Consider the following 13,832-nt stretch of genomic DNA (forward strand, 5'->3'; position numbering starts at 1 on the left):
TTCCTCACTTAAATCACTTATCTTCTCATCTTCCTCACTCCTCCTAGAAACTCTCTCTTCAAGCACTTTCCCACTCCTTGTGGTGATAGAATACACGGGTTTCTTAATTAGGTTCAACTCCTTGTGAGGGTAATTAAGAAAGGCTAGCATTCACACTCTCTTTCAAGGTATTAGCCAATTGAGTGATTTGAGTTTCAAGCATCTTATTATGTGTCATCATCTCATTGAACTTTTTATCACTTACCGACATGTCAATTTTCAAAATTTTAGTTTGGTTCTCGATGATCTCTTCCAAGGTAGTTTTAGAAGATGAAGGTTGAGTATATAAATTCTCACCATTACCTTGAGTTCTTGGAGCAAATCCGGATGGGGGTCCCCTTTGGTTGTTGTTTTGAAAATTCCCCTGGTTTTGGTTGCTCCAATTACCCCGGTTTTGATTTTGGCTATTATTTTGGTATTGGTTACCATAGCCTTGACCTTGGCTTTTGTTTCCATACCCTTGTCCTTGTTTTTGATTATTATAGTTCCCTCGGAAATTTTGATTTCCTTGGTTACTATAACCACCATTGTTATAATTCTCAAAATTCCCTTGTTGGCGAGCATTTCTATTCCCAAAGTTTCTTGGACCATCAAATCTTGGTCCATTGTTGTTGTTTTGAAAAAAAATTCACTTTCTCACAATCATTATTATCAACATCATCACAATTCTCAAATGCATGTGGACAATTAGAAGAATCATGGTCATATGACCTGCATACATCACAAAACACACATCCATTTGGCATATTACTCGAAGTTGAAGGAGAAGTAGACATAGAAGATGTACCTCTCCCCTTATTGTGGGAGGGAAGAATTGGTGCTTGTGAAGATGCACTCTCAAGCTTAGCCTTAATTGAAGTTATCTCCTTTCCCAAGTTTGAGATTTGTGAGGACAAATTGTTGATGGCATTTAGATGGTCGATTAAATAAACCATTGAACCGCTTTTTCTTATCGACTCTCTCTCACCTTCTTGCCAATCCATGTGATATCTCACCACATCTTCAATTAATTCCACCACTTCATCCTCCGTTTTGTTCATGATAGGGCCTCCGGCACCGGCATCCAAGCAAGACCTGCCTTGGGGGCTTAAACCTCCATAGAAGATTTGGATGATTTGATAGGTAGGAATACCATGGTGTGGAAACTCTCTTTGGTACTCCTTATACCTTTCCCATGCCTCATAAAGACTTTCATTCGGCTTTTGCTTGAAGTTTTGAATGAGAGCTCTTGCTTCAGATGCCTTCTTTTGTGGATAGAACCGAGATAGAAACTCCTTAGTCACTTCATCCCATGTTTCAAAGATTTTGGCTTCACCTCATTGTCTAACCACTCTAAGGCACGTCCAATAAGAGAGAAAGGGAAAATCTTAAGTCGAATAAACTCTTGACAAACCCCGTTCACCTTGATTGTGTTGTAATACTTCTCGAATTCCTTAAGATGATTAAGGGGACTCTCATGCTTTGCACCACTATATTGACACCTCTTTATCAAAGTGATCATCGCCGGTCTTATCTCAAAGTCGTTTGCCGGTGTCGTAGGAGGAGCAATCATTTGCCCAACTCCTTCAATGCTACTCTCGGATTAGAACCCTTTCTTTCTCGTTCTTCTTCATCTTCTTGATGGATTTCCTCTCTTGGGGGACTTGAACTTGAGGAACGATTGGCAACCCTTATCCTTGTTATGGTCCTCTCAATTTCCGGATCAAATGGCACTAAATTTCGATCTCGTGCCCTACGCATACAAAACTCAAAGCAAAATATCAATAGCACGACTACAAATGTAGCCTAAAAGGAAGAAAATCATTTTGTATTTTTCAAATAAAATGGAATAGACTTAATCAACAATAGCAATCACCATGCCTTCCCCGGCAACGACGCCATTTTTGACAAGGGATGGATTAACCTAGGTCGTTGGAAACTAGATTCCCCGGTCAAAACAAAATTTGTAAAACTAAACCCAATCCTAGGTATAGGGGCAAGTCCAGGTTGAACCCAAGGGAGAGCGGTATTGCTAAGGTCTAAGCTAAGCTATTCCGAAATCTTAAAACGATGGGTTTGTCTGTCCTATTGAAATCAATTGAATCAAACTAACAAATGGAAATCAATAATCAAAATACTAGGGAATTTAGGATCCATATGCACAAATGATAAACTTGCTAATTTGACGGGAATTTAATCAATTAAGCAATGCGAGGGAAAACGATGTTTGTAATCAAAATCACTCAAGAAGCTATTTCCTAGGGTCAACCTAGATGTCTCTACAAATGACATCAAAGGAAAATCGCAAATCAAGATAAATCGATAATAATAGCATCCAAATCAATTGTTCGTGTCATTGAAAGCTATTATGCAATCTAGCATGATCATCAAGGTTAGCTACTCCTCTTCAAATCAAACACATGCACAAATTTCATTAACCAATTTAATCACATCAACAAATCAATTAAAAACCCCAAATTAGCTATAAGTTATCACTAATGCATGCTTCGCCACATACCTAGCAAAGGAACTATTTACTACTCATGGTAAAATTGAAAAGCATAACAAAACTAATCACCAATCTCATCATCAACATTGTAATCCAAATATCAACGATAAAAATCAAGATAAACAATAGAAATTCAACAATATTTCAAAATCAAGCATAAAATTGCATTGAAAAGGAAAGGATTCTTACAAAACTTTGATCAATATCAAAGAGGAATGAAGATCACAATATCACAATCAACAAACATCAAGTTTCTCTCTCCAAAATCTAAGAACAATATCACAAAATCAAGAGCTTCTCTCTCTAAAATTATAATCAATGTCTAATTCTAATTCTAAAAACAAGGATTGTTCTCTCTCTAGAAATGAAGGAAATCTATATATAGTAAACTAAGGGGAAGTTAGTTAGATGTCCAAAAGAGACCTCAAAAGACGTGGCCTCTCACCCCTAAGCGTGGCCGCAACAAAATGGGTACGGAACCAGGGGGAGGAGAGGCGCACGGCCGCTCCTACCTCGCGCGCGGCCGCGCTCTGGGAGCAGGGGATGTGCCTTGGGTGCGCTCGAATATGTCCCCGTGAGCTCCACATGATGCATGTTGCTAAGGCAGTTTCTTGAAGCCTTTTCGGTTGGTTCAACACCGTCTTTTAATGTCCACGTGGCATGAGAGCGTGGCCTTGAAGACTTGACTCTTGCACACCTTTTGCTTTTGGGCTTCAAAAGGAGGGATCGGCATGCAACCTTGGCCTTATATACCCCAAGAGAATTCCAATGAGCTTCTCGAACATCACCAACTTCCTAAAATCAAAGAAATGCAAACAAGTAAAGAAGAAAATGCAAAGTAGACTAAGAAAAGCAAGAAAATAAGGAAACAACTAAGGAAAATGCAAAATAGAGAAAATACAAGTAAAACTAGAGAAAAGGAGATAAAAGAGACCCAAAAGAAATGAAAAATCATCTTAAAAGAAGCTAAATGAGTGCCATAAATGACACTCATCACCTCTACACCTCCTTTACACTTCTAGGGGACTACATGTCTAGGATGGCTCTAATTTTTTCGGGGTTAGCGTCGATGCCCCTTTCATCGACAAGGAAGCCAAGGCATTTGCCGCCCTTGACTCAAAACACACACTTCTTAGGATTTAGCTTCATCCTATAGTTTCTCAATGTCGCAAGCGTTTCGACCAAGTATGTGACATGGTCATTCTCGTGGCGACTCTTTGCTGTTATGTCATCAATGTAGGCTTCAACTTTTCTCCCTAATTGCTCTTTGAAGATTTTGTTGATGAATCTCTAGTATGTGGCTCCTGCATTTTTAAGGCCGAAAGGCATGACTTTGTAGCGGTATACTCCTTTGTTAGTGATGAACGCGGTATGTAGCTGGTCTTCTTCCGCCATGGAGATTTGATGATATCCGCATTTGCATCCATGAAGATGACACTACTAGAAATTTCGTGCTTTTAAGACGCTTTTTTAGCTTATTTTCAACACAAAAAATTTTCTAAAAATTTATTCTCGACCCTGCAAAAAAGCATCGCAAATAAGTGACTCGAAAAATTTGTTGGACGCCAAAAAGCGTCGTAATTCTTAACGCTTTTTACTGTCTAAATAAGTGACTCGATAAAATTGCCCCTTTTTGAGTTGTTTGGATGGTCCATAGGACATGAATTCATTTCTCTTCCCATAAACCACCAACCCATTCTATTTTCTTTTTCATGCCTTTTGAGATGAGTTTGTTAAAAGCTTCAGCTTGGCCGTTTTCTTGGGGTCGGCCGACTGATGCAAAACAATGTGAGATCCCTTGATCTCCCAACAAATTCTTGAGCTAAGGAGTCTCCAACTGAGGTCCATTGTCAAAAACTATAGACATAAGTACCCCGAACCGGGTGATGATATTCTTCCAAATGAAAGAGATGACATCATTTGTCTTGATGTTTTTGATCGCCTCTGCCTCCACCCACATGGAGAAGTAGTCCACAACCATGAGGATGTACCGTTTCCCGCCTGCTGCAGGCGTATATATACCCAAAATATGCATGCCCCATTTAGCAAACGGAACCGAGCTATGGATTGCCATTAGATTAGTGGCCGAACGATGGATTAGCTTGCCTTGCCCTGACTGCAAGTTATCTGCCTCCTTTATGGGAGGCGCAGTATCCATCATGCAATTCTTCGAGAACTTCTTGCCCCTTTTCTGGGGTAACACACTTCTATAGAGGCTTTAAGATACCCGTCTTGAAGAGTTTTCCATTTCGCATCTCGAAGTTTGCAGCACGTTTCTTCATGACAGCCGCTTCCTAGGGTGAGTCAGGTAGCTTGCTGCCTTGCAAGTATTCCCGGATGCCATCCATCTCGATACAGCTTCGGTCAAGTACTCCAATGGGCACTTCTTTAACAATACTTCGTTTTTCCATAACTTTACAATATATTGACCGAGGAATATCACAGGGGGCGGAGGATGCCTACTTTGACAGCGCATCCGCCTGATTGTTCTCAGACCTGGGCACTTGACTCAGATGAAATTCTTCAAGTGTCACAACTTCAATTTTGACCGCCTGAAGATATTTGATAATAGCCGGATAGGTGGCCTCATAGTCACCGGTATTGGCTAACGACCAACTGTGAATTAGAGCAGGCGTCAATTTTTGTTACCCTTACTGCCTTACACATACGGATGCCGGCTAGTAGGGCTTCATACTCTGCCTCATTATTTGAGGCCTGGACCTTGAACCGCAGTGCATACTCATACTTGTCCTCCCTCAGGGGACTAACAGATAACACCTACACCACAGCCATTCATGGTAGAGCTCCCGTCTATATACACTTTCCTAACCCCATCAGTATTGTGTGGTGCAACCGGCCTTGTCATTTCGACAATGAAGTCGGTGAATGCCTGCCCCTTCCTGCCTTTATTAGTTCTAAAGTGATTTCAAGACTATGGACTTCAATAGCCCATTTGAGCATTTTACCAACAAGAAGATGGGAGACGCTATGCATGTTTTCGATTTTTTTATTTCAGCATGGACAAGCATTTGTAGCTGATGATGTTAGAGGACCTGACAGTGTCTATCAAGATCCGGCCCACCTTCTGATGGGCGACCTTACATTCACTGACGATTGGGTAATCATATGGCCGGCGGACTAAGCCACGGTCCTTTTCAATGATGATGACCTCAGGAAATGTACTGGCAGACGCCTGACCCTCATCAACAGAGTTAACATTCATCTTCCTCAAATAATCCTTGGTGTCTCGGATGGTAGGGCCTCCTCCGGCAAATCCACCTGCTATGGTGTAGATCGGATCTTTGTCAGTGTCCAAACTACTACTAGGCTGGGCAGTCTTTTTGGACGACTGCCCAGGGTTTGTCTTCAGGGTGAATTGGGATTTGAGGATATAGGACTTTAACACCCCCTCATCAGCTAGACGATACAACAATGAGGCTATAGTCATTGGTGTCATGGTTGATGTCCTCATGGAAATGGCAGTACTTATTTTTGTTCCGATTTTTGGCGAAACTCTTCATAGTCGCGGGTTTCTCTATTGTCACCCGGTCATTTATTTCCATGAGGATGGAGAAAAAGTCTTTATTAAACTCGTGCTTAAGGATGTATAGTTTAAATTCTTTCTTTTTCTTTTGTGACGACTGATTAGAGTCTTCAACCACCCATATCTTTTTTCTCTTTTTGCTCTGTTAAGCTTTGGGAGACGGCTGAGCAGACCGACTCTCCTTTTGTTTGTCAGACTTCTTAGAGTCTGACTGATTACTAGATGTGTAGAGGTAGATTTCTTGTATAAAGCTTTTCGCCTCCATCAGCGCCTCTTGGAGGGTGAAAACCCTCTTTTCCGACGAGGTGAAACTTAAAGGTTGATCCGTCCTTCGGACCCTTAAAAAATTATGTGTAAGAACCTTCGTCAGACAATCCTTGAATCTGGATTCTCGCCAGATTGAACCGCCTGACGTAAGAGTGAAGTCCTTCTCTCTCCCCCTGCCTGATGGTGCTCAAGTCGAGACTTGTTTTCTTGGCAGGGATGCTCATCATGAAGTTTGAAGTAAACAAGCAGGCCAACCTCTTGAAGCTATCAATTCATCCGGCTGGCTAGTTGCCAAACAATTGTTGGGATATGCCCTTCAACGTAGCAAGGAAACATATGCACCACGTTGCATCATCTAACCCCTGTAGGTACATGAGGTTAGTGTAAGGCATGAGGTGATCAGGTAAAAGTGAGATACTCTCGGATTCAAAGATCAGGTGATTTCTATGATGTGAGAGAATGTAGGTATGAGGTAATAAATGAACGTGTCCTAGAAATGGGGGAAATCTCATTATTTATAGGGTCGTTGGAAAAAGTGTCCTTTCTTACATCACGCTGACCTAGATTTGGTGAATTGTGCCGCTTTTCGGCTTTTCTGGGAATTGGGCCTTGAAGGCCGCAATTTCCTTTTGTTATCTAAGGGTGACACATGTTAGTTGGTGAGTGGTCCTGGTTGGATCTATCAAGGGATGACACGTGTCCCTCTCTGATTAGGCCACGTGTCTAGGGTATTTTTACCCAAAAAAAATATCATATCACCAATAAAATAATTAAAACATGCTCGTCATACAATCACTAGTTAACTTACTTGTGATGACTCCAACCAATCAATCAAGAATAAACATAACAACATTCAATACATACTTCCAATTAATTCTTGAATTAATTAGTGAGCACATACTATTTATTTTATTTAAGGTTCCTTGGCTTGTTTTGTGCACAAAATTGCACGATTACCACCTTGGTGCATAAAATGTTTCTTGACTTAAACTCAACTTACTTGAGCGAGTAAATAGATAAACTAGCTTCTTGACTCAACACCAATAATAAAGGGGTGAGAATTAAATTCATGAACTGTAATACCCCAAAATTTTGAGTAATTTTAGTCAATAATTTCTTTTCAAAAATAAAATTTTAAATTCATTATTATTATTTTCAAATTGTATAATTATTATTTTTTATTTTTGGATTTATTAAAAAAAAACTGATTTTTAATGATTATAGAATTTGGTTTGAAAACTGATAAAAAGGAAATTTTTGAAATTTGTTTACTGAGATTATGTAACAAACTCGAGATAAGATTGACCCTTATCTTGTGAAATTTCTACAGCCAAAGCTAAAAAAACTCAAAACATATAAACCCTCTTAACCTTAAAGCTTGTTACTGTACTTTGACTCCCAAAGAACACCATCATCTCCTCTCAGGTAAGCTATCTCATAAAAACCCCAATCCTTCCATTCACTATCAAATCATATTATCTACCCTTGAAATACTACCGAACTTTTCATAAAAAGCATTGAATTACTTTAAAAAAATAAAAATAAAAATTCAAAGCCGAAGTACCGAGTTCAGAATTCATCTGCATCTCGCCACTTTCCATCATGTTTTAGTTTTGATAATTGATCATTATTAGTTTATTCTTTTAATTTATTCTTTACCTTTGACTTAGTGTAACTTGGTCTACGGGATTAGACTTTGTGTTGATCGATTTTGAAGAAAAAAAAAAACTTTGTGTTGATTTAGTGGATCTTCGGTCGAAGGTTGTGATGATGATAATGATATAATATCTATCATCTAACTTTTCAATTAGTTGTTTAATTTTTTTTAGGTGATTAGATTATGGGTGGTGATAAATTAATCTTACGCCCAATTTTTGTATTAGTCGTATAATTATCTAACTTGGAACCGTTTACTTGTAGACGGAGGCTACTAGGTGAACGTTTTGGAGGTTAATTACCTTTGAGTTTGTGGCACGATCAAGGTAATTTTCAATGTTCATCATCTTTAAAATCCCGTTAGGAAATTGTTTTGAAATATTGTGTGCCAACTACGTGGTTATGTAATTATTTGTGATGAGTGTGCTATCATATGATATGCTGGAATCATATTTTATACTAGTTTTCTATATTTTGTGTACTAATATAATTATTTTCAAAAATCTGACTAATTAATATTGTATGAGTTTTTTTTTTAATCTTGGGAATTAGATGATTGATTATATGTAATTGATGGTCTCCAAGGCCAATTGGGATACGAGTTGTAATTGTATGTCATGCAGAATGACTATGTTATAATAATACTGAAATTGAAATATTCAAATAAGGATTATATTGACTCGTTCAATACTCGTGTGCATTGTAATCGGTTAATTTAATTATTAACATCTACATTAAAATTAAGAAGGGAAATGAAACCCGAAAGGGTCAAGAACAGGTTGCCCACTAGTAGTTATGGTTGCTACTAGTTGGTTTAAATTATTGTATATTGTTGTTAGTCTTCCTCCTAATCACTGGGTATTAGTGAGGGGTGTGCACATTAAGGACATTCAGATTTATTTTATGGCCATTTGGGGTTATGCGCAACCCTCTGTAAAGTAGGTGGTGATAGGGACTAGTCCCGGCGTTCTCTTTTCTTTTCTTAAATAAAATAATAAAGTGTTATGTGATAATTTGATTTTGCTTAATATTATTCTGTCTACAAAATTGTGTTATGTATAAAATGTTTTCAACTAAAATTATTTATTTTACGGGATGGAGTTGGAATTACTTAGTTTAATTGATTTTGGGAGTTTTCTCTCTTTTCTTGTTTCTGATTTATTTTGCAGGTTGGTAACAGGGTACTCAGTTACATGTGAGCAGACGTTAGAATAATCACATAGCTAAGACAATTTAGTCTATTTCCGAATTTATTTATTTCCTTTAAACTATTGTTTTTAAATTAATTTGCAGTTTTGATGTAATGACTATTTTATATTGCCACCACTTTGACCACTTAGTTTAGTTAATAGTATTTCGTTCTACTTTGCATTTATTTTCTACGGAAAATAAGTGCAGCAGTAACACTCCCAGGGTTTGAGGGTTGGGTTTTGAAAGTTATAAGGTTACTCTTATTGTTTTAAAAAGACTCGAATTTTGGGGGTGTTACAAATTGGTATCAAAGCTAGGGTTTTTCAAAATTTAGGGACTAAAATGAATTAAATTAAAGACTTAGGTTTAAAACTTCTATATAAGTTTGTAAATTGATTTAAGCTCAGGAAAGCCGTGAGTGTGGGAATCAGGATAAAGGATCTATGTGTTTTATAGTACATTTCTTAAGTACTTATGATGAATATTTATTTTCTTTTATAAGAGGATGGTACGAGAACATAAAATTGCAAGAAAGTCGAGTTCTAGGAAGAGTACGCATGTATTACTTGATTCTCCCTACATGGTTCGTATGAAGTACAATGAAAACATTCGACATTACGTGCATCGTTTAAATCTCTACATTGAACATTTCCATTAAAATGTACTTGAGGGCCAATCTCATTACCTCATTCTGGAGAGACGATCTCAAATACTTTTAAAGGGACCTTTTTCTCAACTTAAGAAGAAGTACGCTGACTTATACATCAATGGTGAACCAAATGATAAATATTATTACGATGGAAGATGGATTCCTACTTTGGAATACCTTGAGAAGGCGATGATGGAAGCCAAGCAAGACTTTGACTATAACCTAGATGATGATGATGATGAGGAGGAACCTCAGGAAAATAAAGCTCATGAAAGTGAAGGGGAAAATGATGGTTGGATTTTTTTTAGTTGCGTCTAGCTTATTTGGTTAAAACCCCTTTATTACTTTTACAAATAAAAGCTTGTTTCTTTTGATTAGAAACTATAGTATAGTTTTGATTTATTTGTAAATTGTAGTTTATTGAGCAATTGTGTTATTTTTAAAGACGATTTTCATTCTCTTTTGGTTTTGCAATAAAATAATTTTGATTAACATATTTATACTTTGCCATTTTATGTGCATTATTTAATGTAATAAAATCATTTCATTTTTCTATCTATTTTATTTATATAGAACAAAGCTCTTATTTTCTTGTGCTTACTTTAGTCAAGTATAGTAATGATTTGGATGAATGATTGTGAAATCACAAAAGCAATGCATTAATTTATAGTCTAACGCTAAGTTGATGCATTATTTGGTTTGGAATTTGGCCGACTCTATGAATGCTATTGAGATTTAATAAATTGCTTAATTCTTGTCTATGTGTACTAATGATGTGTTACATAAAAGAATGTGGTTGTTAATTTACTTACAATTCACACGATCTAAAAAAATCGTGTTAAAATGTGTATGGTGGTAACACCTGTGTTAAAATTGTGCCAATTGTGTATGCAAAATTACAACGTTTACACTAGTTCTCGTTGGAGAAGAATTGCACAAATAGCTGAGACTCTTGAATAACTTACTGCTAGGTTGAGAGCTCTTAGGCAAATGAACTAGAACCTTGGAATATTGTTGTAAAACCAGGTGAATAACAACAACAGCAACCATAACAACAATGACAACGACCCTCAAGCAGCCATGACTAAAAAAATTGCTACATTGAAACCTCCACTATTCATGGGGAAGGAAGATCCCATGTTTGTTGAGAACTGGGTACGTGACTTTAACAAGATTTTTACTGCTGCTGGTACCCCTGATGCTCAGAAGGTGGACCAAGCCACTTTCTATTTACGTGAGGTTGCTGATATATGGTGGGAAAATGAAGGAGCCACTATAAGAGCTCAACAGAACTTTAACTGGGTGGCTTTTAAGAAAGCAATCAGGGATTATTTCTTTCCTGAGCATATCAAGAGACAGAAGTACAGCGAGTTCAGTAGGTTTAACCAAACTGCTGGCATGAGTATGTAGGAGTATGCTGAGAAATTTAATGAGTATGCTAGGTTTTGCCCTAATGTAGTGCCTGATGAGAGATATAAGGCTCAGAAGTTTGAAGATGGATTGACTTTTGATCCAAAAGAAGGTGATTGGGGCTGGTACTGCTGATACCTATAAGGAGGCCTATGATAGAGCTTGCAATATCAAAAGGATTTTGAAACGTGAGCAGGAGATCAAGGATAGGCATAAGAGGAAGGGGAATGGTGAAATCTCATCGAACCATCAAGGATATGACAAGAGACCACGCCTCGGGGGTAATAGCAATGGGAATGGTTGAAATGGTCACCAGGGAGGCCGTAACAACAACAATTGAAGCAATAATTACTAGGGCCAGGGATAACAGAATCAGCAAGGATCTCGCAATCGACCATGTCGTAAATGTGACAAGAGCCATCCCAGACGCAACTGCAATGGAGATTTGCTTACTTGCTTTGAATGTGGGGAGGTTGGTTACAAGAAATTTGAGTGCCCAAAGAAGCAGAATGGCAATAATCAGGCTTATAATGGGCAAGGTAACAACAATGGCAATAATGGAAGTGATAATGGGAGGAACTCAAACTACAACAACCGCATCAATCACAACAATTCTCAAGGAGGGAATGGCCAAAACAACAACAATGGCGGAGGAAGCAGCCACAATGGCAGTGGTAGGACTAGTAATGGAAGAATCTATGTCATGAACCTGAGTGAGATTGACTCTAATGCCAACGTTGTGACGGGTACTTTTCTCCTGAACTCAAACCCTACTTACTTACTTTTTGATTCTAGGGCATCTCATTCTTTTGTAGCCGCTTCTTTTGTGAATAAACATGCTTTAAAACATTCATCTTTGTGTCAAACCAGTATAACAATCCCTTTAGGGGAGGTAGTTCCTCATAGATCCATATACCAAGACATTCCAACTAACATTGCTGGAACCGAGTTGCTTGCAAACCTTATTCAGTTTGACTTAACTGACTTTGATGTGATATTGGGAATGGATTGGCTTAGCAAGTGTAAGGCTAGAATTGAGTGTCATACCTAAAAGGTCTCTCTTAGGGGGCCAAGGGGGAATAGAATCTCTTACCAGGGAGTTGTGTCAAAACCAGAGATTAGTATTGTGTCAGCCATGACTTTCCATTCTTATATCCGAAAGGGCTACCCTATTTATTTATGCCACGTGCAAGATGTGACTGTAGAAGAAAAGTCCATAGATCACATTCTAGTGGTGAGAGAGTTCCAAGATGTGTTTCCAGATGAATTTCCAGGGATGCCACCAATTAAGGAGATGGATTTTAAAATAAACTTAGTGCCTGGGACTGGAGCTATTTCTAAGGCACCTTATAGAATGGCACTAGTAGAGATGAAAGAGTTGAAAGTACAGTTGGAGGAGTTGCTGGAGAAGGGTTATATAAGGCCAAGTGTTTCATCGTACGGAGCACCGATTTTGTTTACGAGGAAGAAGGACGTAACCTTAAGGTTGTGTATTGACTACCGAGAGTTGAATAATGTCACTATTAAAGAACAAATATCCATTGCGAGGACTTGTTTAATCAGCTTAAAGCTGCTGGGATCTTTCCAAAGATTAACTTAAGGACAGGATACCATCAGTTGAGGATTGCTGACGAAGATATACCAAAAGACAGCCTTTCGCACGAGATACGAACATTATGTGTTCACTGTTATGCCTTTTGGACTTACTAATGCGCCAACAGCTTTTATTGATATCATGAATAGAACTTTTCAACCATATTTGGATAAGTTTGTGGTGGTGTTCATAGATGATATTTTTGTGTACTCGAGGGATAGAGAAGAGCACGGAGAACATCTAAGAAAAGTGTTGGAGATTCTCAGTGAAAAGAAGTTGTATGCCAAATTTTCAAAATGTGAATTTTTGCTAGAGAAGGTAGCTTTTCTAGGCAATGTGATATCAAAGGAAGGAGTTGCAGTGGACCCATCTAAGATTCAAGCAGTTTCTGATTGGTCAAGACCAACAAGTGTGACTAGAGTGAGAAGTTTCTTAGGGTTTGTTGGATACTATAGGAGATTTGTGCAAGACTTTTCAAGGATAGCTCAACCCTTAACCAATTTTATGAAAGAGAATACTATGTTTTAGTGGGATGAGAAGTCTGAGAAATCTTTTCAAGAATTGAAGCGAAGACTCACCTCAACACCAGTCTTAACCCTACCATCAAGGACTGAAGGGTTTGAAGTCTAAAATGACGCATTTAAGAATGGCTTTGGGTGTGTACTTATGCAATATGGGAGGGTTGTAGCTTATGCATCAAGGCAGATCAAGCAACATGAACAGAATTACCCTACTCATAATTTAGAGCTAGGAGCTGTAGTGTTTGCTCTCTAGATCTGGAGACAATACTTGTATGGTGTGAGATGTAAGGTGTAAACAGACCATAAAAGTCTTAAATGCATATTCATACAGAGTCATTTGAACATGAGACAAAGGAGATGGCTTGAGGTGCTAACCGATTACGACCCAGAGATTTTATATCACAAAGGAAAGGCGAACAAGGTAGTTGATGCTTTGAGTAGGAAGACAAGTTATACAGTGAACTTGATGGTTT

The 13,832-nt window shown here is 38.1% G+C and overlaps 1 protein-coding gene and 1 pseudogene across 1 annotated transcript; both read left to right on the top strand.

The window, feature by feature from the left end:
• Nucleotides 1-1,167: 1,167 nt before the first annotated feature.
• LOC145580516 (small nucleolar RNA R71) lies at nucleotides 1,168-1,265 on the top strand (annotated as a pseudogene).
• Nucleotides 1,266-10,953: 9,688 nt separating this feature from the next.
• Nucleotides 10,954-12,295, top strand: LOC145577938 (uncharacterized). Its single transcript, XM_081635355.1, has 4 exons — nucleotides 10,954-11,236; nucleotides 11,294-11,369; nucleotides 11,441-11,645; nucleotides 11,717-12,295. Exons 1-4 carry the CDS (start codon nucleotides 10,954-10,956, stop codon nucleotides 12,293-12,295), a joined length of 1,143 nt encoding a protein of 380 aa, XP_081491481.1.
• Nucleotides 12,296-13,832: the final 1,537 nt, after the last annotated feature.

This window comes from Chenopodium album, chromosome 14, assembly GCF_948465745.1.
Source record: "Chenopodium album chromosome 14, dcCheAlbu1.1, whole genome shotgun sequence".
In the NCBI taxonomy this organism is placed as follows: domain Eukaryota; kingdom Viridiplantae; phylum Streptophyta; class Magnoliopsida; order Caryophyllales; family Amaranthaceae; genus Chenopodium; species Chenopodium album.

Excerpts from the sequence above, each read along its gene's own strand:
- LOC145577938 (XM_081635355.1), top strand. The coding sequence starts at position 10,954 with ATGGGGAAGGAAGATCCCATGTTTGTTGAGAACTGGGTACGTGACTTT. Across the intron at positions 11,237-11,293 it reads TAACCAAACTGCTGGCATGA|TGCCTGATGAGAGATATAAG; the intron begins GTATGTAGGAGT and ends GCCCTAATGTAG. Across the intron at positions 11,646-11,716 it reads ATCTCGCAATCGACCATGTC|GTTGGTTACAAGAAATTTGA; the intron begins GTAAATGTGACA and ends GAATGTGGGGAG.